General features: G+C 25.5%; 1 protein-coding gene across 5 annotated transcripts in view; it reads right to left on the reverse strand.

Annotated features, from left to right (window-relative positions):
* The window catches only part of LOC129613622 (adenylate cyclase type 2), a 120,838-nt gene that overhangs the window by 46,936 nt on the left and 49,772 nt on the right, over positions 1 to 24,130 (reverse strand). For 4 of the 5 annotated variants that reach the window (XM_055527756.1, XM_055527758.1, XM_055527759.1 and 1 more), the window contains 2 exons: positions 1,910 to 2,043; positions 722 to 919 (listed from right to left, as the gene is read on the reverse strand). In XM_055527756.1, coding sequence (XP_055383731.1) covers positions 722 to 919; positions 1,910 to 2,043 — 332 coding nt within the window. Of the gene's footprint in view, positions 1 to 721; positions 920 to 1,909; positions 2,044 to 14,038; positions 14,126 to 24,130 lie in introns of those variants that run through there. The other variant, XM_055527757.1, reaches the window with a different exon arrangement.

The raw sequence follows: 24,130 nt of genomic DNA on the forward strand, positions 1-24,130 counted from the left end.
AATGATTTCTGTGTGTTCAATACGTGCAAGAACACTTACTAATCATTGTTATACGACAATTTGTAATCTGTTTTAAAGCTATAAAAGTTTTATTGAACTACTCAAATTGTGTTAAAAATAATTATTTTAGATTATCATAATGGCAATTTAAAATATTTAATGCCCAAAAGTGTGAAATCATACTTATACATTAGGTTTGTTGTGTTTGAAACGTGGAAATATACATGTATGATTGTGATTGGGAATTTTGAATCTATTCAACCCAACTATTTCAAATACTTTTCATAAACTTTAATTGAAATAAATTATTAAATACAATAATTGAATTAAATATAGATGGTTGAATATTAAAACAATTTAAACCGAGAATATTTCTTATATTTTCCCGTATAAATATGCAATTCAAGAAAAAATTTTGCAATTAAATTTCATTTAAGGAATTTCGCATTTTAAGCTATGATAATATACGAATAACCTTCATACTTTCTTTTCTAATTCCTTAATTATCCTTTCTTTGTCAAAAGTCAAAAAAATTCAAAATTAAAATTTTAATACAGTTTTCTCTTTCTTTATGAAAACTAGCAAAAATTATTATTTAAAATTCCTTCAAAGTTTGTTTATAGAAAAAGGTAAAATAAAGACGATAAAGGACTTAAAAAAAGAAATAAAATTTTAATTTAATTTTTTCTATACTTTCTATCTTCTAATATATTTAACTTACCAAAATTACAGCAAATAATGGTAATGGTGCCAATGGTCCACCAGTAATAGCTGCTGTTGTACCCAATACTAAAGTTGTAATCAATGCAAATGCTAAAGCAGCATATGGTGAACTTAATACAGCAGGAAATTGTAATGCTGTTAATATGCTACCTGAAGCGATACCAGCTACAGCTAATAATATTAAATGCAGGATACTCTGTGATAGAGAGAAAATTAATAAAAAAAAACAAATGAAATGAAATTGAGATTAAATTTATAGATTAAATTTTCTTTTTCATTTCGCATCCTTTTTTTTCAACGTATATAAGAAAAGGGATAAGGAAAAAGAAATTATTAAATTAAAATTTCACAAAAAAAAATATAAAAAATATTGCAGGAGTGTCCTTTATAGTTGGAAAAACGTTTTTTCTTTTTAATAAAATCCAAGAATTATGGAAAACAACTTTAATTTTTGATCAGGAATACCGAATAAAATTTTGTATAGAGAATTCCAGTTTTGCCAAAAATTTGAGGAGTCCCATTGGATCTCAATATCTCAAAACTTCTTCAAAAGTTGTGGAATATAAGTGAATATGTTTACAATATTGAATTGGCTTTTAAAATCTACTAAAGTTAAAGATTCCCGAATCTTCTCCTCTATTTGAACATCTTAATTTTAAACAATTTTCAATTATTTCATAAATGTAAGAAATACACATTTCTAAATAACAATTTTTGGTTGATTTCTCGAAAAATCCACTTTATTCCAAAAATTCTAGGCTATAGACAACTGCGATTTCATATTTATTTTGGAATATTCGAACAGGAATAACAATTTTTGTAAGGAAAGTTGCGTGAATAGCAGTTAAATTTTTTCAAGTGTTTGCAAATGAAATACACATCAACCATAATCTAATGGACATATTGCAAAATCAAACCATTTTGCTTGCAATCGTAATTTACCCGTATCTTGTAATTTATAAGAGCACCCAATGCTATTTATTTGCAGTAAGTTTTCCCGTCTTTTATTCTCTTTTTCGCATTTCTTTTATAAAAATGAATTGTAAAGTTTTATTTATAACTCATTTCTCTTCACCACACTGCTCTCGTTTCTTTCTAGATTTTCATTCCATACCAACTATGTACTTATATACATATACAAAGTTATTTTATAAAAAAAAAAATTATTTGTTTCTTTTGTTTTCACCTGATCCTTTATAGAACTTAAAATGATTGACACAACACATGCTACCAAAGATATTGATAATCCAGAGATGAACAGTGATTTTCTTAATCTTTGTCTATATCTTGTATATAAATCATCCAGATGTGAATTTTCAGCTGAAAAAAAAAGAAAATAAATAAAAATATGAAATCAAGGTTGAATCGAAAAAGGTGAAATTTTATTAAAATATTGCAAGAAAAAATATAAAAGCGGGTCGCCAAAACAAAGAAAAATCTACAAGAAGGGCGGAAAAAATACAGGAGAGGAGAACGGGGCATAATAAATCAAAAAATTATGTACAAGATGACATTGGAATTTATTTTCGCTTTTCATTAAAATTTGTGAATGTTATCTACTATGGGTATTGATGACATAATTTACCAAACTACGCTGATAAATTGTGTAAAATTTGCCAAAATATTGTACTTAATCAATGTATTTACAGTTAGTTTATTGATTAAATAACTGCGGATTTCCTTTCAATGGACAGCATATTGAATGTTGATTAAATTTAATTAACTTTTGAATTAGAGAATGTGAGGAAAACAAATTGTGCAATTGGAATAAGTTATGGAACGCTCTGTCAAATATGTGAAAAAAATATAATGACTAAGTACTTTGTGCTACATGAAGGTTATTTAAACAATTTTTGTTATTTTCAAAAGAAAATGTTAGCGCATTTCAAGTAATTACACTACAATTAATTTTTGTGCATAAAAATCGTCTACTCTTTGAAGGGTGAATAGATTACTATGATAAGAAAGTGCATTTTTGCAGTCAAATACAAAATTGAATTGTCAAAATAAAATATTATCTAAAACTATTAATAATACTATATTTAAATCCATATTTATATTTTTAAAATGTCTTGTGGTTTTGACGATAGATGAATAACTTTCTACTCATTTTTTTCTGTCCAAGTCACGTATGTACTCTGCAAGTGGTAGATTCGGTATATTTCGATCAAGGAGCTGTAATAGTGTTGGAGTTGAAGTTGTAACGCTTCGACAGTTATTTGGAAATGTTAAGAGGATCCAACAGCGAGTTGAATTAAAGTTACCGTGTATAAATGGAGTATAAGCGGAGACCACTTTTTGCTTATACCACGTTTATTCGTTATCCCTATCGAATGGGAAGAATTTGAAATTGGAGAATTTGAAAAGTGGGCCCCGAGAAAGTGTGGAAGGCCAATAAGGAAAGAGCACAATAGACCTTTCATGCCGTTATCATTCCAATTATTAATCTACAATTTACCCTACAAGAGCTATCTGACTTCTGTTTAAAGTTATTCAAAATGATTTATATTAGAAAGGTTTCATCAAATGTCCTTCAGATATTTTTGCTTATATACAATAGTTCCATGAGATTTTAACTAATCGGAATAATAGCAATAAATATAAACAAATTGTATATGAACTTGGTCTATATACACAAATTTGCTCCAACGGGAGCAATTTTCAATGCCTGATATTGTGATTTATTCAGGTCATACCTAAAAAATAACGTGTTTTTGGGGAAGCATATACATTTTAGAACGAAAACTGTGTATATAAAAAAGCTAATGTGTTTAAAACGCTCTATGATGTGAGATTAATATTGAAATGTCGATGATTGCTTAAGATTAATTAAATTTCAAATTTATTGGAAAAGATAATGAAATATTGGAAGTTATTGTGAATGTACATATAAATTTCTGTGAAAATAAAATATAAATAAGAAGTGAAAAATTGTGCTTGATACTATTTATATAACCATAAGTGAATGCAACGAAATGACATTATTTGTACATAAAAGGTATTTTTCTCTAGTACGATAAAAGCTTCACATATCTTACAATATAAACAACACGTATAAATGTACGTATAAACATAAAAGTGTTCAAATTCAATTAAAGAGGATATGCTAGTCGATAATAAAATTTTTTCTATAGTTGACTTTCAAATAGCTTATAATACTTTATATCGGGTTGTGTGCAATGTAGATTGTGTTATATAAGACTCGAGAAACAACATGTTCAATGTAAGTTCTTTTATTTTGTAAGAAATTTTATTTTATTGAAGCATACTTTAAAGAGTGTAACAAGTGAAAAAATTGCTTTTCGTGACAGTGCATTGAAATATACACAGAAATACTAGTACCTACATATATACACTTCGATTTTATCGATTTTATCCGAACATTACACTATTGGATGATTTCTTGCATCACAATTGGTGTAAAAAAATATTCTCCATTTCAATTTACGACTGTAAAAATAGTAAAAGAATTTATACAAGTGGGCTGCATTTAACGAATAACAGAGCAAATTCTATATCCTTAATTCCCTAATCAAGTTATAGTGTTAAACCTTGGCAACATGCAATAAAAATTTTCAATTAAAATTTATTTAAAAAATTAATTGCAATAACCTTTTTTTATATTATCCTGGAAATGTTTATAGAGATAAATTTAGTGTAGTATTGATTGTACTTATTAAGAAATTCACTTCAGTGGAAATTTCAGAGTTTAATTGAATAAACGTGTTAATTATATTACGTGTACTGCCATATGTGATAACTACACATGCATACCTTTGTAGATTTAGTCCCACCGAATTATCCAAAAAATATTATAAGAAATTATAATTTATTATTAACAAAATTTTAGTTTTTAGCCAAACACATCGGGTTATAAGAGGATTTTTACCAAGAACAATACTATTAACATTTTAATGAATATTTCATGTCTAATTCCAAAATTCCATTTACTAAATTGTTATGCTCTAGGCTATAATGAAATAAATAAGGTATATGTGAAGAAATGAAAACTAAATTTTCTTATTGAAACATTTTTCTCCTTTTTAGCACATTTCTAAAAAACAGTTGAAAAAAATGCTATGTGTTTATTGCCTCTGCTCTTTTCGTCCATTCGGATGTCTATTTTTATAAAACTTCTACACCCCTTAAGTTTTAAATTTGCAATTCCATATGAAAGAGAGTGTGAAGAATTAATTTCTCATAAAGAAAAAACATTCACATTTGAACCTTTCTCACCCTTCTCAAAATATTGCAGCTCCTAAATTTTAAAAATATAAACGTTTCCGTATTTTATCAAAAATTTTCTATAAACTCATAAGGAAGTTCTATATTCGTGCTAGAAGTTTACTATTATAACGTCTAATCATTTTACTTCAAATTACCGCATTGCATGTTACTTTAAGTTAGGTAAGGTTAACGCAGCTTTCAGAGAATACACTAAGGTTGGATAGACTCGTTGTAACACCGTTGGATCTCCATATCAACACCCTTACTTGAACCAGCCTGAGTCCTTTATGAACTGGTTTAAACCCCTGACATTTATGTTCTCCAGATCCGTAAGTAGACCCAAGAAGATATAAATGTGACTCAAGAAAGTTCATCGGAGAGACATTAGATCCATAATGGGACGCACATCTAGCTTAGATCAAAATTATCTACTATTATGTTTGTTTTCTCTATTGCCGCATTGCGTAGTAACAATTTGTACGTACTCAGACGCATCGTCTGATCGCATAAGAGTCGTTCCATGCTTCGGAGACTCATTCGCCTTGCAATTTTTTTGGATTTTGGTATGCTCCGGAATCCAAATCAAATCAATTTCGAACGATTGCACCATCTCGTTGAAAAATCTACAATTCCGCACCCTTCTAGAAATAGACATCTCTGCTACCAACGCGCCCTTATCGCTTGCTGACAGTCCGTGAAATATGCTGATACACTTATATGATATCACATTGCTCGCAAGCAAGTTTCATTATATGTTAAAGCTATAATAAAGCTAAAAATTCAATTGAAATTACAATTTATTTAGCGTTCACTTAAAAAATTTTATCAAATTCTTTCAGATTTAACGAAATTTAAACGTGAAACGAAATTAAATAAAAAAAAACTTTGGAACCAACTTTTTAGTTCATCTCAACATAATTTTTCACTTTCATATTCAAGAGCGTTTAGATACAAGACAAACTTTTTGCAAAATTTAATAAAAATTTTGCAAATTTTGAATTTTTTTTCTCCAAATTCATAATTTATTTAAATTTTACAAATTTGTGGCATAAATAAATTGAGGGTATTTTAGGCTGGGGTAAAAGCAAATCTTGATATAGCTTTTCAATACCTAAATAATTTTGTAAATTTATTTTACAAATTTTTATTATTAAAATTGATTTTTACATTTGAAATTGCTCTAAATTTCTTAAAACAATAAATTCTAACATTTCTTTCCTATTTACGATTAACTCATAAATTTTCAGGAAAATTCATTGACAATACATAGATTTACAAAAAATGAATACTATACACAGGATATAAACTGCTCTCTACATAAACAATTCGGCACTCCATATAAAATAATATTCTTTTCACTTTGAATAGGGCCAAATTAATAAGGTCAAGAGTATAATGACAAAATAAAAATTCATTTTATTTTCCACTTCCACCATTTTTCCTATATCCATTTTTTATTTTCAACAAATTTACGGAACATCTGTTTTTTTTTTTCAAATTCATTTTATAAAAGCTTATGGTAAGTACTTAAATTATGAAAAATATGTTTGTGAAAATGAAATAGAAACCAAAAATTTTTAATAAACAAAAGAATTCTCTTAGATACAAGCTTCCTCGCACATGCTATAAGAATGTCCTTACGCACAATTCAATTTGGTTAAATTGTGTCTCATTTGTAAAAGTAGATCATAATGTCAGAGCATTTCTTATACGTTATTTAAATATACAAGCAACGCAAAGTTTGTACATGAATGTTGGTATGTGCTGAAATTTTTTTTCTCTTCGCCTTTGGAATTATTCTGCATATTTTTGCCGTTTTTTATTCAAATATTTGAAGATTTATCTCCTCACTTATACTTTTGTTTTTTTATTTATTTTTTTTTTTTTAATATTATTATATAATAGTTAAAATATTTTGTAAGGATATCTACGACTTTTTATGAAAATCTATTTCCTTTTTTTGTTTATTATTTGTACATGTAAATTGGTACAGGGTTATTAAAAATTATGAATACATTATTCTTTCGCATAAATTTTTGGTATCGTTGCCTTACTTTGGTTCCGCAAATTTAAAAGAAGTCTAAAAATTAGGTATAACCTCATTTTGCTTAAAGTCGTGAATCTTCAGTTCATTATAAAACGATTTTAAGCGAGAATTTACTTGTTTATCCAATGATTTGAGGTATTCTTTACCAAACTGTCTTATAAAAACTGTCATGAAATAAATATCTTATTAAAATAGAATTAATATTTCAATTTCAACCATTGATAAATTTGTAGGTCCGAATAAATTTATTATTGTGCTAAATTAGGTAGCATAAAGACGTATTTGTGTTTGAGTTCAGAAAACTCATTTTACTTATCGTAAAAATTGAACATTTTCAAGATTTCATACAAAATTTTAAAAATGTTGGCGCCCTCTATACTTTTCACTTTTATTTTGATCTATTTAATACCTACATTTTTTCTGGGTTTTTGTTTGCGTCATCCTATAAATTGCAACAGATCTTCCGGCAGTAATTCTGAATCCAAAATTGAACATGAAAATTTTATTCAATTTACCATGCTGAAATATTTTTTTATTTTATTTATTTTTTTTTTTTATAAAAACGTAATTGAAATAATATGTATGTCTTATTTGTGCCTTTTCGTTTAGAACAACAATTGATATTATCTAGGAAGTGGAGAAAAAAAAACAATGCAAGACCAACAATACCTTGGCGCGCCAGAAAAAAAAATACCTTTGCATGATGGTACTCTTTTGCGTTCCGCACTGCGAGTGAAGTAAGCAAACAAGCCTAACCATGGCAACGAAAGAGAGAAGGCACAGAAAGACAGTGTTTCCACGAAATCACGCGCGGATCAATTTCACGCCAGAACATCGGCAAACTTGTTGTCCATATATCCGTTGCCGGGAACACATAGATTGTACGATTTTTGTACTACCATTCTAAATTGACTACCAGACAGATCTCTATTGCATATATTTCGGTTTGAAAAACCGTAAAATACTGACACCTGGTTATTTCTATTATTTTCAAGAAAATATTGAATTCTCCAGAGGTTCGAATTTACTGTTATTATACAAAAGACCTCTTAGAGATGTCTGAACAAATAAATTTATTTTTTCTCATAAAGAATGTCAATAATTCTCTTTATTCGGAGGGTCAAATTTTATTTTTTTTTTTATTATCATCCTCCTTCTTTATTATTTTTATTATAATTTTTTTAGATATATACAATTGACATTTACAAGCCATAAAAAAGCCAAGTAGATAAAATTTGTGTACATATAAAAAAATTTACTGAAATAAAGAAAATTAAAGGAAGAAAATTTTATAAAACATCTCACTCTCTTTCTCTCTGCCGACACACCTACTTGGGACATTTATTCTTTAGACTTTTGGGAAAGGAAATTTAAATTTTATAAGAAAATTTTGGTATTATTTGTTTTTGAGAAACTGGCAAATAATACTAAAAATAACAAAATTTAATTTAATTGACGTTAAACAGAAATATCAAGGATTTTTTGGGAATAATAATAAATTTAGTGTACAAAAATTTAAATAATTGTGATAATGTAGTAATCAAATTTGAAATCTGAAAAGTTACTTTTAAAAACGGCTTGAATCGTACTTCTCCTGAATGCAAATATTAGCAGTAGATAAACTGTCTTATTATTATATAAGTAGTAACACAAAAATTCGTACGACCTTTGCAACATCACTCCTGTATACTCATTATTAAAACTAACCGGTTGTCAAAATTTACATTGTCGAAATTGACACACAACAACACATACGAAGTTTCGATTCCAAGGGTTCGGTGTCAATCATATTTTTATAATAATAAATATAAAACGCCGCACGCTACACTGCCGGTGTTTACACTGTTACTATACATAACGCATACCATTTAAATTTGGCTTTCAAAAAGAGAGAGAGAACGTGTTAGTTTAAAAGGGGCGCTAAACACTTTGAGGATTGCAAAGTAATTGGCAAATTGAGATGAAATGAAGGAGACGTTTTTGATGGCATTCAAAATTTAAAAATTAATTTAAAGAATTCATAGCAATAAAATTTAAATACGATTGAATAATATTGTAAACGTTCAAATACACAAATTGTATTTAAAAAATCAATTATTGACATTTCGTTATGAAGCATAGCCAGGTTAAGGTGCAACTAAAATCTATTATGTATTACAAAATTTCTTATATTTTATAATCTTGTGTCTTAACTTTATTTAGAAATAATTTTATAATATTTTTTTTTGCCAAAATAATGTCATCGTTAATTGTAAATCAAATATTGGCAATGCATAAAATATTTGAAATATTAATATTATTAAATGTTAAATGTTAAAAATTAATGTAATTTATTTATAAAAATCACGTGCTCATAATGCAGATTCTCTACGTTTAAAACATATTTGTAAATTCTGCATCCCTTTTCGCAGAATTTAAATTAATTTTGAAGCATGCCAATATCTTTTCTTTTAAAATTAATACATTCTTTTTATTTTTGAATAAATATTGTAATAAAAAAAATTATATTTAAACACAACCTTTGTACATGGGAGCGATCACAAATTGCTTCCGCCATAACGTAAGTATTTTTACAAACTATATAAAGAAAATAATTAAAAGAGAAAACATGCAATCGCAAAATTAATGTTCTGGTTTCAACATCTGCCTAAAATGTAATAAAATTAAATTAATTTATTTTGAGCTATTAAAATAGTTGTACATTAATTTTTTTAATGATGTAATTTTAATTTGTACACAATATTTTTAATTAAGTTGTATGATATTTTGTTTTCATACGGACAAGGTTCATATCAAAAATTTGTATTAAAAGTAGAAATATTAAAATTAATTTTCTGAAGACAGCCAATTTTCATGAATTTATGAACTTATTTCCATTGTAATTCCACTTTAAACAGATATAAAAATAGTCGAATTCTTATAAGGATCAAAGAGCATTGGCAGGGTCTCAATTTTCATTTTCTCGTTGTAAATCATAAGTTCCAACATAAAGCACCACTAAAATTGTATGCACGTGAATTGTTTTTAACGCCCTTCTTTATAAAAATATAAAATTATTACTTAAATTGTATAAAATATAAATTAATTTACGTATATGTGAACTAGAAGAAACAAAATTAGTAATTAATTTTCAAACACATTATTCTCACACACATTATAAATACAAGCACACTAATTGAAATATGGGAAAGAATTATTAGAATAATAAATAAAATAAAAATTAATTAGAAAATGTGATAATTTTTGATTGAAATTCTACGAGTTGAACCCCTTTTTTTTATGTAAACATCGTAATTAAAATTCAATCAATTAAAACGTAAATAAATAAAATTTTGATCACATTTTTAACTAAGCAAGTCAAAGTTAAATCAATAGTTTCTGAAAAAGAACATTTTCATTTACGTAGAGTAACAGTTTGAAAACATTTCTAACCAAAATCAGAAGAAAGTACATATCGTAACTCTATCCACGGACAACATGTATTTAAAAGTAAGCATTATCTATGACTCCAACCATTTCTTGGATTATTAAAGACACAAACCATGCAGAAAATTAATAAATGCAGTAAATGTAAAAATGGGTTTCCGAATATAATAAATACTGTCCAAAACCCAACCCAAAATTTTCATTAACTCGTTCACATATTGTCACATGGAGTGCAGAAAAACTCGTTTCGAATTTTTCACTGAAACATAACACTGAGTGCAGAAAAATTCGAAACAGAATTTTTCATTTCGCTGAAGCATAACAGCTTTGAATTTTTTGTTGGCTTATTCACATAGAGCTCACTTAAAAAAAACTTTAATTAAGTTGGTCCGGACTTAGTCCATTCTTTGCACTATAAAACAATTGAATATTAAAATGTATAAGTCTCACTAATTTTTACCTGGGCAGCCAGACATAAGAATGCGTGTTAAATTTTTACTTTGGTATAGTTAAAAATTTAATAAGAACATTTTGTTTTCTCTTCATTCTAACACTAATTATTGACCAAAACAATAATAATTTTCTTATGAAAAATTAAATACTTTCTAAAAATTGAAATTATAATTACAGTGAAAAGGAACGCTCGCGTACTTACATACATTTTATTAAGAAAAGAAATGAAACAAAGAAGTAATTAGTATCGATTTAATCGGAATATGTACATACATATACGTACGTATGTATACCTAATATATTAATTTCAATAAATATTTCATACATACATATGTACATACATATAATTTTTTTGTCCTTGATATTGAATGTCAACAATAATAATAGAATATACAACACCAATGTAATTAAAGAAAGTCATGTACAATTTAAGAATGTCTACACTACATATAAGAACATAACGTATCTACATTTCACATATTTTATTAATAAAATATGTATTTATGTACAAATGTACAATGTGCGCACATACACCCCTTGTATATCTATAAATCCAATTCATATCCTTCAATTATTTATTCAAGTGTTATGAGTATCAAGTATAATATTATTTTTACGCTCAATAATGTACGTTTGTGCCGCAATATACATACGTATATGTACGCACGCTGTATATGTTGCTTTATCTTCAAAAGATAATTTATAAATTGGTATAAGAAAAAGAAAATTTATTTCCCATTTTATTTAAAATGGAAAATAAAATTGGAATTTTTATGTGAAATAAATTTTCGATTTTTTTTCTTTGGGTCTATTCGAGAAATAAAGCTTCATAGGTATATTTGATGACTATATTATTATCATTTTCAATTTTATTGAATCCGTGAATGAATTTTCGATAAAAGTATAATTAATAATATAATTTAATCTTCAAACAATATTTAAAATTATCGATCGGTTCAAATTATGCTTTAAAAATCTAATTAAATAATTATTAATTTCATAATAATGTTGCCACACATGCAGGACCAGCTTGTGAGACACAAGTTATTTAAGATTAAACATTTTACACGAAAAAATATATATTTCACTTTATATTTAAAAAAAAATTCGATAAAATTCTCATAAAATTAACTGGATGTCATAATCTTCTTAAATCTAACACTGTTTGAAACAATAATGTCACAAAATGTCATCAAAATTTTTGAAAGTCACTGTATTTTTTTTTATGAACTTGTTGGAAGTGATTTTTATTTAATATTTTGATATCATACAAAACCTATAATTTTGTTATAAAAGCAAAATATACAGCGTGCGTACTGATGTTAGATTCAAAAAATAAAATATAACGGTGAATTTACATACAAGGTATATCTTCAAATCTGCGCGAAATTTTCGTACTAAGTAATTTTTGGAGTAAATTATTGCAAAGGAATTTCGGTAATGAACTACAAAACATGACTTAGATGAGCAAATGCACTAATTTTATTATCTATGAGAAGCATACCGACATTGATTTTCGCATAAAAACCTGTAAGTACAATATTAATATTTTAAATTGCCTACCAGCAGAACTGAATCCGTATATATTATGAGACGTCTTTACTTCCACTAATTCTTCTACAAATTAATGACTCTTTTTGATTTTTTTATATAAAAATAAATATAATTTTAAGAACCTACTGTGAAAAAAAAATTAAAAACAAAAGACCCTATAAAAAAATATGATTAGATACAAACTGACAGAACAAAGAAAGACAAAAATTTATTATATTATGGCTTCTACTTTTTATCGCATGAGTGATTTGATATGTGTTATACGTGTATCGTAACGTAATATTCAATTTTTGACTTGATCCTAAAAGAATTTTTTCTGCTTTAAAATATTATTACATCCCTTAATAAATTCGTCTGCTTTTCAATTTTTTTTAGTCATCCTATTACAAAACACCTGATATTATGGGTTTAGATAATAAATATAATGTATGTATGTGCCTATATTTGAATAATTTTTTAATAAAAAATAAAATTTATTTAATAATCTTTTAAAATCAAGTCATTCTTTTGATTTTCAAATATACAGTCATTTTACTGATAGATAATTTTGTAATAATAATGAAAGATGAAAGGTATAACAAAAAATATGTGATCTAAAATTAAAGAGTAAAGGGAAAGAAGTCCGGATAATTCGAAGAATTACAGCAATGCTAGGTTACAATTGCATTAGCAGCCCGTGTTTGTTACTGTATACAGCGAAAATAAAATATTGCAGGTCGTTTTAGTTTCTGGACCTACCAAAGTTCTGTCACAAAAATTTTATTTTGACAATATTTGCATTGTTTGTTTTGCCATTTATTAGTTTTGATATTTGTTGTTAGCAAGTAGGCGTTCGTTCTTATTGATAGGACTAGATTCTTTAATTCTTTCGCGCTGTTTAATTCTGTAACTTTTTTTTGCTCGGCGGCAAATATATGGACTCAACTTATGTTAAAGAAATGATCTAAGCTATTTTATTTTTTAAAGTTTATTATGCATACATGTCTAATATAAGTGTGTACATATGTACACACTTATATTAGAGATCCGATTCATTTCAATACTACCCCTCGCATTGATTAATCAAAATTTTTATAATGCTCTTAATCGCAACGACTGCTTTAATCTGCATATCGTACTTATTACGCCATCTATTTACATAATTATTGTTAATATACGATTACAATCTCGTATCTTATGTAAATCACTGTAATTTAAAATTACAGAAAAAAAAATTTAATTCCAAATTTTGAAATTTCCTTTCGTTTTTGATTTATTCTTATGGAAATTTTGTAATTTTAAGCCCATGTTCCAATTGCAATGCAAATATTCTTGTATTTATGTTCATGATGTATCAGAAAATACCATATTTAATAAAAATGCTAATAAATTTTGTTTAATAATATTGGAATATTAAAATACCTGGTGACAAAATATTAGATTGTTAGAACGTGTGTTGAGCCGTACCAAATAATGCAGAGGAACAAATTGCCTTCATCTAAAAATTTTAAATGTCATGGAAGTATTCATTATATATTCTATATTAATTCAATTAATTTAAATTGCAGTGTCAAATTTAAAAAAAAAAATTCGATTAATGATTGTTTAATAAAAAATATTTTGACTTACGAATACAAGTAAATAAAAATGTTGGAACGGCATATTCTTCTTTCAAAAGAAAACTAATATACATTCCGGTTTTGTTATATTGATAATATTTATGAATTGTTATGTAAAACTGATTAAATTATTAAAAATTCACAAAAATTATTAAAACATATTGAGAATTAGCGAAAATAAATTTGTTTTCCGAAATGTATGCGCGTTCACTTATTTTTAACTTTTGTTATTATCGTTTTATTATATGTCACTTGTTTGTCACATTTCTCACCACTTTAAATATATTGCATTCATTCACCACACAGCAACAATTTTTAATTAAATGAGAAAATAAACAAACATTTTAAAAAATTGTCTTTTTAGTGTTAGAAAACTTTGAAGTCTAACAATGTAGCAGACATTTTGTGCAAAAAATCAACAAAAATTTTAGAGCTTTAAGCATTTACTAACCGGAAATTTAAATTCAAGCCTATATTTTAAACCCAATTACACTGAGCGCGTACTGAAACCATTAATAGATTTGTGTTAATTTTAGAATTACGTTTTTTTGGGATGGAAAATTCCGCAGGAATAAACCGAAACATCCATTTTGTGCTTAAAAATTAGAAATCACTGAAGTAATAACAGTAAAAATTGTCAATTTCAATAAACAACAATTTCGAAAACCTATACATTCAAAAATTTTTGTTAATTTTCTTTAAAATTTTTACCCTTTTCTTTTCTTAATGGCAAATTGAAAATAGTTTTTCTTTGTCTATAAAGAATTTCAGCCATATAATTAACGAAAATTTGCACAATTATCAAATATACCCAACCGAATGTATTAATGCACATCTACATAATATATACATGTATGCACATAAATTTTTATATCCTTACATTGTATATTACAAAAACTTATTTAAATAGAAAGAACATTGTTGTTATACATGTTAATTATTTTCATAATAATTATAATTTGTTTTTAGTACAGAATATTGTAATTAGAATATCAGTAGACTGTAAATAATTTAATTAGTGAGATGTGACCGAAAAAAAAAATATTATGTTAAAAAGATTAAAACATGGCATTTACACTAGATATGAAAATGATGATGAATCAAGATATACGACTACCTACATAAATTATAATAATTAACATGTTACTTTGTTTTTGTATATATTTGCTATAAAATGTAATTATTACAATGAAAATAAATGTATTGTGTGTAATAAGTTAAAATATGTGAAAAAATAGAGTTGATCTAGTCAACTCGTTGATACTACGAGTAGCATTCATGTTTTTCGAAAGCTTTTTGACAATAAACAAATTGTCCTACCTCTAAACTTGGTTGTAATCTATTTGTCAACATATTGTAATTTGTATGGGTTAAATGCAAATTATTTTTGAATTAGTATGACAGCTATTATAAGAACTTATACAATCACAACCAAATTTTCATCGAATATGTATCTTAAACATTTATTTTTTAGCGTAACAAATGGAGAATACAAATTTATAATACCCTTCGAATATTTATGAAAATAAATTTACAATTTTTTTCACTTATTATCAATGTTAATTGAATTTATAATTATTAATATTGTGTAATCCCGTATATTTGAGTATTATCAAATTAATTTCAAATTAAAAGTTGCCATAGAAAATTTAATGACAACTTGTTTTAGAATATTAATTAAGTATATGGCAGCATCCTCATTTTAAAGTACACAACAAAGATTGAGCGAAGTTTTTGACATAGCAAAACCAACAATACCATAGCAAAAAACATTAATGGGACGATTCGTCCGTTACGGGTACGTTTACACGTGCAGACACTATACAATTTTCTCCAAATATCAACGTCTTCCAAACTATTTTTGGTATTAGGACCATTTAAAAAGTTAATAAACAAATCGAATTCTCAATTTCATTACTAAAAATTTCCTAAAATGTTGTCAATTCAAATGATTTAGAGTTCTTAATGGCTAGTTTAGTTTGTGGCTACTTATTATTTTGAGAATAATATAAATTTTTTGAATGAAATTTTCTTTTTTGTATTTATTGTTCAGTAAAATAGAAAATTTCCCTAGTTTTATTATTAAATTTCCTAGTTTTATTGCTTCTTTCTTCATTTATTCCACATATATAATATAAATTAAAGTTAAGATTATAATTTTGATAAAGCATACTAATGTTATTTTCAATAGAAAGCCGATTTTTATATATTCATATCAAACCATTTATATTTATTAAAATATTTGTAATATATAAGGTAAGCTATCAAATATTTTTATATCAATAATAATATTGCTAGAATATCTACATACAATATTACATGTAAATTTATATTACATTAGTACGTATATATAAGGATAATGGGACTTGGAAAACAAATGAAAATTTATTATAGAAAAGGAAGAAGAGAAAAAGTTTTTTTCCCTGTGTGTTACGTGACAAAATCAATTCAATAAACTTTGAAATATTTTTTATACCTTCTGCACTATTCTAAAAATAATATAGATGTGTGTATGTATGTATATAAAATGTAAGCTTTTATTTTTTTCCTTTTATTGTATAAAAACTTTACTAAAATGTTACAATTTTCTCTCTTAACTTTGTAAAAGTTTTAGTACGTGGCACAGAATAAAATAATAAAATATTTAAATATGTACTTACTGTATATAAAAATATGTGTATGTATATATGTTTGGACGTATATGTCTAGCCAAGTATATCTACTGCATCTACTCGTATTCTCATATTTACTATTATAATATATCAATACATTTTGGTTTATAATCAAGAACACCTGTTGAGTATTATTAATGGTAATTCGTATTCACTCTATTATTAAGAATTACTCTGTATTTTTTGCGTATACATATGAACATCTGTATGTATGTTCATATGTACATATTTTCAGCATATTTTTTTGAACATAAATGAAAATAAATGTGCTTATAAATTTAACTTGGTCCGTAAATTTACTCGAAAATTCTTAATATTTTTTTAGAGATTCTTATAAATATTTCTTAGAAATCAATCATTTCCGTGTCAAGCGGAGTGTTACAAACTGTATACGGTTAATATTGTTTCTTCCCTTCCTTCTTGAGATGCCTCCTCAAGATTTCACGCACTATCAAAAAAAAGATAATTTAAAAGTGTTTAGTCACATATAGTCAGCGGCTAATTGATAAATCTAAATGTGAGATTCATTGCTTGCCAAACACATTACGTTATAAATTCATAATTTAGCACGTAGTATGTCAATTTTTGACACGTATAGTATGTCAAAAATTTAACAATAATAATAATATGTTAATCATATCAAATAATTGACAATCATCTGCAAATAAAAAAATTTTTACAATTGACATATAATTAACATTTTGTTTGCATCAACAACGCAAAGTCAAAGCTTAAAGATTATCATATATCAAGATTTTAAGGTTTGTGTCATGATGTTACTTGACAAGCCGCAAAATTCCCTATTTAATTTTTGTCATCAACTTAAATTACAATTTACACAAAAGATAAAATTGTTTAACTATAGAAATCGAAATATTTAAAAATTTGCGTTTTAAAAAAGTAAAAAAGAAATGTGCTTGTTGTTAAACTATTTGATTTAATCTTACTTCTTTCTACATGAAAAACAAACATGTTGTATGGCTGTTCGTATACTTGTATGAATGAAAAAATTATTATACATAAACTGTATATTATACATAAAGTAAACTTGTACTATAATAAAAATGAAAAAATCAGAAAAAAAATAAAATAAAAAATATTTTATATTATTATTATTTTTTACATTCACCATATTACCAGAGGGGCTTTCGAGGTTAAGGATTTTGTTTTTTGATAGAGGTCAAACATTATATTTTTGAACATACAAACAAGTATACAAAAATATTTACATTTATATAAAGATTTATGAATGTATGTAAGTGTAATAAAAGGTACAAAATATAGGTACGTGTAGAAAATTTTTAAGAATAAATTATTCGAGAATAAAAAGAAAAACTGCAATTTTTTTTCTTTGATTTAAGAAATCATAAACATTATGGATATGTTTACCAAAAAAATTAATTTCAATTATTTTTTTCTTCAATAACATTTCTAAAAATTAATTTAATTTAGTTCTTTTTTTCTGTATAATGTTGGGTATCAAAAGTTGATAAACAAAATAATAAGCTAATAGTTATTTATCTCAAAGTCTTATCATGCATTCGGTTTTAAGCGGTATTATACAAGACAATAGAGGAGAACTAGGTGCTCTAATTGTTTGATACCGCTCCGTATTGCTAATTTCAAACTTTATATGAAATCTCGAACATGTTCGATTGAAAAAAAATATCAACATTTTCAGCCTTTTTGCTGAATTTTGTTAAATCAGTTCCACAAATTACCCTTATGGGTAGTTTCCACTAGGAAACAATGCTAGAATGTTGTTCCGCTTTGATTTAGTTAAAAACAGAACTTTCTTAATTTTTTTTCTTTTGTAAAACATTGAATAAAAGTTCATTTTAGCGAATTACATCAATATAATTAGGTCATCTTTTACTTCGCAAAATTCAGAAATTTTTTAAATTTATTACAAAGCCAAATGTAACAAAAATAATTTATTACTCGTATACTTACTAACTCTATTTGTTTAAAAAATTTATTATATAAAATCTTGAAAAATTCTCAAATAATATTCCTTACTAAATACTCGTAGATTGAAAGTGTGCCTGTGTATATTCAAATTTTTCTTCATCAATCTATCTAGAGTCGGTCATAATTTCCCTTTATTGTTTTGTACTACAATTTATTTGTATTGTCTGGAGATCTATTTGTTAGCCGCATTACTTTCTGTATATTTAAGGATATTCTCTCATTTATTTTATGTACATTTAAAATAATATACACGAAGGGCGTTTAATAAATTCTGAATTTTAACAAATCGAATATATTTTAAGAACAGAATTTGGTACAATATGTTTCTCCCATTCTGGAGAAACTCAAACTGATCTACAGGATCAGTTGAGTCGATCAGTTGGAGTATAAATTAAAGTTTAAATATCGCTAAACTGTACAAAACCATTCAGAAATTTCTATTAGGTAATTGAACACAATTTTTATGCAAATACATAAAAAGAGACACAAACCTTTGTTTTCAAATTATTAAATACTGAAATATTCCCAGAATTTATCAAACAAATTTTGTGTGAAGCAAAGCTAATCTGCAATGAATTCCTTGATTGGAGTGAAATATTTTTTAATACAAAGTTTAAATTAGAAATTTACAGAAAAGATTTTTATTATTCTTACCGCTGGAAGGTGTGAGAGCAAAAAAAAAGGGTTTAATTTTCATAAAAACTTTTTTTCTAACTATTTTTATTTATAAGCATATAATACATCCACCTATACACATACATACACACATATTATTTTTTCTTGATTATCACAAAGTTTTTTAAAACAAAATTAATAAAAAAAAATTATTTTTAGGTTTTTTTTCCTAAAGTTCTACGTCAAATTACATAGAACAACACAAAAAAATGTTTGAAAGTTTTGGATTTTACAATTTGTATAAATTAACTTAATATAAAAAACAAAATTGAGGGAAAAGAGTTAAAGTTAATTTAGAATGAAACGAAAGTTGGGGTTAAAACTAAATTAATTTTTAATATTTTTCTTTTTTTTTCTCTTTCAAAGACCGAAATTTTTTTTAGAATATTGTTCGCACAAAAAGTTTAATTAAATAACAAAGAACCTCTAAATACTGAAATTGTTCAAAAGTTGCTCTCTAGACACTAGAGAGCATAAAGTTTTAAATTAATTGTTTTAGAGAGAGGAGAAAAAGAGGAGAGAAAATCAAAATTTATTTCTGTAGGTTGCTACAATAGAATAAATCAGATTTTGAGGCAAGCAACAATAATTTTGTTACAAGGTTAATTACTTATCAAACATTAGTATTATCAAACATAATGGTATTATCAAACATTCGTATGATTCAATACGAGTCACGGACATTTAGTCCATTTTTGGTCGATGAAGTGATGGAAAAATTTCCATAGATACCAACTGTGAATAAAATCATGGGTTTGAGTTGGCTTTCTGCAATTTGCAATTTCTGCTGTTGTGTATCATACAAGTCCACATCATACATACATTTAAATTACATTTATTTAAGATCATCCTTTGTTAAAACCAAATGGAATTTAATAAAATTTTAATATTATTAAATTCTCTTTACATAATTTTATTTTAATAACTCAATTAATCGTTAATCTCATCAATTCATTATTAATTTATTAGTTCTTTACATAGTTATACCTTTGGTTCTTCTATACATACAAGTTTCTTCTATATTATTTTTTTTTTCATATAAATTTGCCCTTTCACGCATTAATTTTTTTAATTATATACTAATTTACTGTTCATTAAATTATATTTATATTAAATTATATTAAATTTATTTTTGTACATATAAAATATTTATTTTTCATAAATTTTGTTTACATTGATGTACACATATGTTTTTATATTTTGGTAATAATTATTATTATTATTATTAATTATTCAATTCACAATATAATATAAAGGTACATAAATATAAATTTTGTTAAATATAATAATTATATTTAAAAACAGGGCTAGATTTTATAGAAAGAATATATTTTGAATAAATAAAGAGATGATTGTCGGTCAACAGGAACAGAGTCAAAAAATTAATGAGACACGAATGTAGTAAATTAATTTAAAAAGTGACAAATTTAGAGAAAAATCCCGAATTTTCGGCAAAAATTTTAATTAACTTTTCATTTCCCAAACTCTCTCTCTACGTATTATATAATAATTGTTGAATGACTATGTGATTTGGGCACACAAATTCACAATTTTTAGTTCACATAACTTTCCCTTTATATTAAAAATTATGGCTTGTTGCAACCTCTGTACAGTTTTATATTTAACCAATATTGTTCGTATTTAATTACGGATTAAATGTGATTTACAATTTATAAATAAATATACATATATTCCATATTCAAATTTACACCTCTACTCAACTATAAAAATTTCTTAATGTCACATTTAATTCACAATAAAAATACTTACCATATTCAAATGAAAAATTTGATATTTAAAAGCGAGTTAAATATTTATTTTTTTTATAAATAAAATTTTAATTATAGTTCCTCTTTTTTTAAAGAAATATGCATGAAAATATTATAAAAATAAATTTTATGTGACACGATGATTTTCATGATTGAGATTAGCATAAAAATGCAATTAATATTATAAAAGCATTTAAAATATTTATTAAGAATTCAAAAAATTATTTTTATAAATCAACGAACCATGATCCATTTTTAAATAAAATGAATTTAACATTAAATTTAATATTTGTCATCATAAAATAATAAAAAATTTTAATTAATTGGGGATCTATTTATAACATAATTTGTATATTATGTGTGTTTACACTTGGTGTCAATATTTATAATAGCTTTAATAAAAACTAAGTAAATTTTTTTGACAAGAATAATAATTGCAAAATTTTCAATTTTAAATTTTCTTATTAACTTGTATATTTTGGTTTATTGAAGTCTAGTTGTAATTGCATCAATCTACTGAAACCTCAAAATGGCATAAGAAATTGAACCAAAAACACTATATAGAGCCATGAGACAGCATTTTATTCGTACTAAACAAGCGTTGAGGACGTAAATTGAATTTTGGTGAAATGTTCTTTCATGTAGTATGTTTTTAATTAATTTATAGGTCAATGGAAGATTATTGCGGATATTCTAGGTACATAGTATAATTGCACTCTTGTCAATTGAAATAACAGTTACTGTCAACAGATACTAGTTACTGTCAAATTTTTTTATTATGTTTCTAATTTAAATATTTAAATTATATCCTAAATATTCAATTTTACTCGAACTTTTACTGTTTCATACAGATTTGTTATTTTAATAAATAAAATTACTAAAAAAAGAAGCTCTCTAACATATTATTTAAAGCATAAAATAATAATTGGTTCTTGTAATGTGATTTTGATGCATGAAAAACTTTAAAGCAGAGAGAACTTTTGGTATGGTCAAAAAATATCCAAAACTATCAAAAATTTTAATTTTATTTGCAAAAAAAAAAAACTTTATTGTTATTGCACCATTGAAATTATTGTTGAAATTTGTTGAACTAAAAACAATTTTTTTCTTACGGTATAAAAAAACTTAAATATTGTTACAAAATTTTTTAATTACTTTGTTCAACAAGTTTTTAATAATAAATTCTAAACCTTATAAAAAATTCCTAATATTTTCATAATTATTTTTAAATAAACCTTTATTTTTTGCAGTTTTCTTTTGTTTTATCAGTTGGTTGGGGGGGGGGGGGGGGGGTGGGGGAGGGGGATAGAGTTCCCTATATTGTTCAGTTTATTCAAGGATAAAATGAAATTAAAAACCTGTTTACAAAAAATAAAAATATGCTATTGAATAAAGAGTAACGGCTTTATAATTCAGTGGCAATAATGGAAAAACATTAGGGTAACTGAACAAAATCTATAGTATTGTACTCGGAAGATTTCCAATTTATTTCGGTAGATGATTTTATATATATGGTCATGTAAAATGACAAATACGGTCAATAATAAATATAATGACTGAGTGTTATACAGATTTTCTTTTATATTTTTCCAAAAATTATCTTAAATTTTGTAAAATTCCTTGTGGAAACAAGCCAAAACTAAGGCAGTTTTGCCTTGTCACCACAGCATTTAAACATTTTAAGTATTTTTTAAATTATTTTATTAACATGGGAAGGCTTTATACTGATTATAAAGGTTTAAAATTCATAAAATTGCATAATCACTTAAAAGAAATTTGTTCTTATCGTAGATATTTTAAGTTTAGAAAAAAAAATTCAAATTCCATTCTTGTTTTTTACTTTTTGTATTTTTTTTATTAATGTAAAAATAATCAATCGATAAAGGAAAATTAATAGTAAGAGTATAAAAAATACTTGTGGAGTTTCGAGGAAAACTTTCAAGGATATCAAAGGAATACTATGCATACCTTTCTGATAAAGAATTTGAATTAACTTTTAGGATTTATTTTACTTGTTTTTCTTTTTGTTACTGAAATTAGTGCGTTTCGGCCCACGTTAATTTTTACAATAATTTTTTAATGATTGGATTTTTTTTTTCTTGTGTTTTGAAACTTTTACAAAAGTTTTCCCTTAATATTAATTTTATAATTTTATTTATTTTAAATATCTGAATTTTTTTCAATATTAATGAAATATGTGAGAGAAATTTAGTGGGGCTATTTGATAATCCCAAACCTTTGTATACTTATTCAGGAATATAGATATAAGAAGATTCATTGTAAATTTTGACTATAATTGGACACCATTATAATTTTTGGAATTGAAAGCAATAAATTTTATTCCCGAACGAAGTGTCATTAAAAATTATGATTTCTCAAGCCTTTATGTGTTCTAAGACTACTTGTTGAAAGTTATGTTATGGAAATTAATTTTTTTTTTTGGAAATTTTAGTGCGATAAATCAATTTTCATAAAGTTTTGCGGGCATGGAAGGATATTCAAAATTATTAGAAATTTAATACATAAAGGATTGATTTATTTTTAAGAATTTTAGAAAATAAGCCTATGGAATACGTGGATTAACACAATCCCCCCAATTAAAATTCTCAATTAAATTTAATATTAATGATTTTCATTACAGATATTGCTGTACATTAGAAAGGAGTAATAAAAACTGCTTCGGGTGGCGCTTTGTGACACAAGCGGAAGTATCACAAAGCCGGGTTCGGGGTAACTGTAATACTGCAAATTTTTCATGAGCTTAGATATGGAATTGTGGGTAGGGATGGGAATCACAAAATCCAAATGGTCCATTTGGCAAGACGTAAGGTCCTCAGTCCCCTACATGAAAAAACAAAAACATTAATATGAAGAGATTCGTATAAAAAGTACAGTTATTTATTATTGTTTGGGAAACTGTTGCGTAAAAATCTTGTAGCCTACATCAATATAATTTTTGAAATCATATGCCTTTTAAATATGGAAAACATTGAAATTGCAGTAACTCATTTTGGA

This window comes from Condylostylus longicornis, unplaced genomic scaffold (genome assembly GCF_029603195.1).
Source record: "Condylostylus longicornis isolate FDR11 unplaced genomic scaffold, ASM2960319v2 ptg000084l, whole genome shotgun sequence".
Taxonomy (NCBI): domain Eukaryota; kingdom Metazoa; phylum Arthropoda; class Insecta; order Diptera; family Dolichopodidae; genus Condylostylus; species Condylostylus longicornis.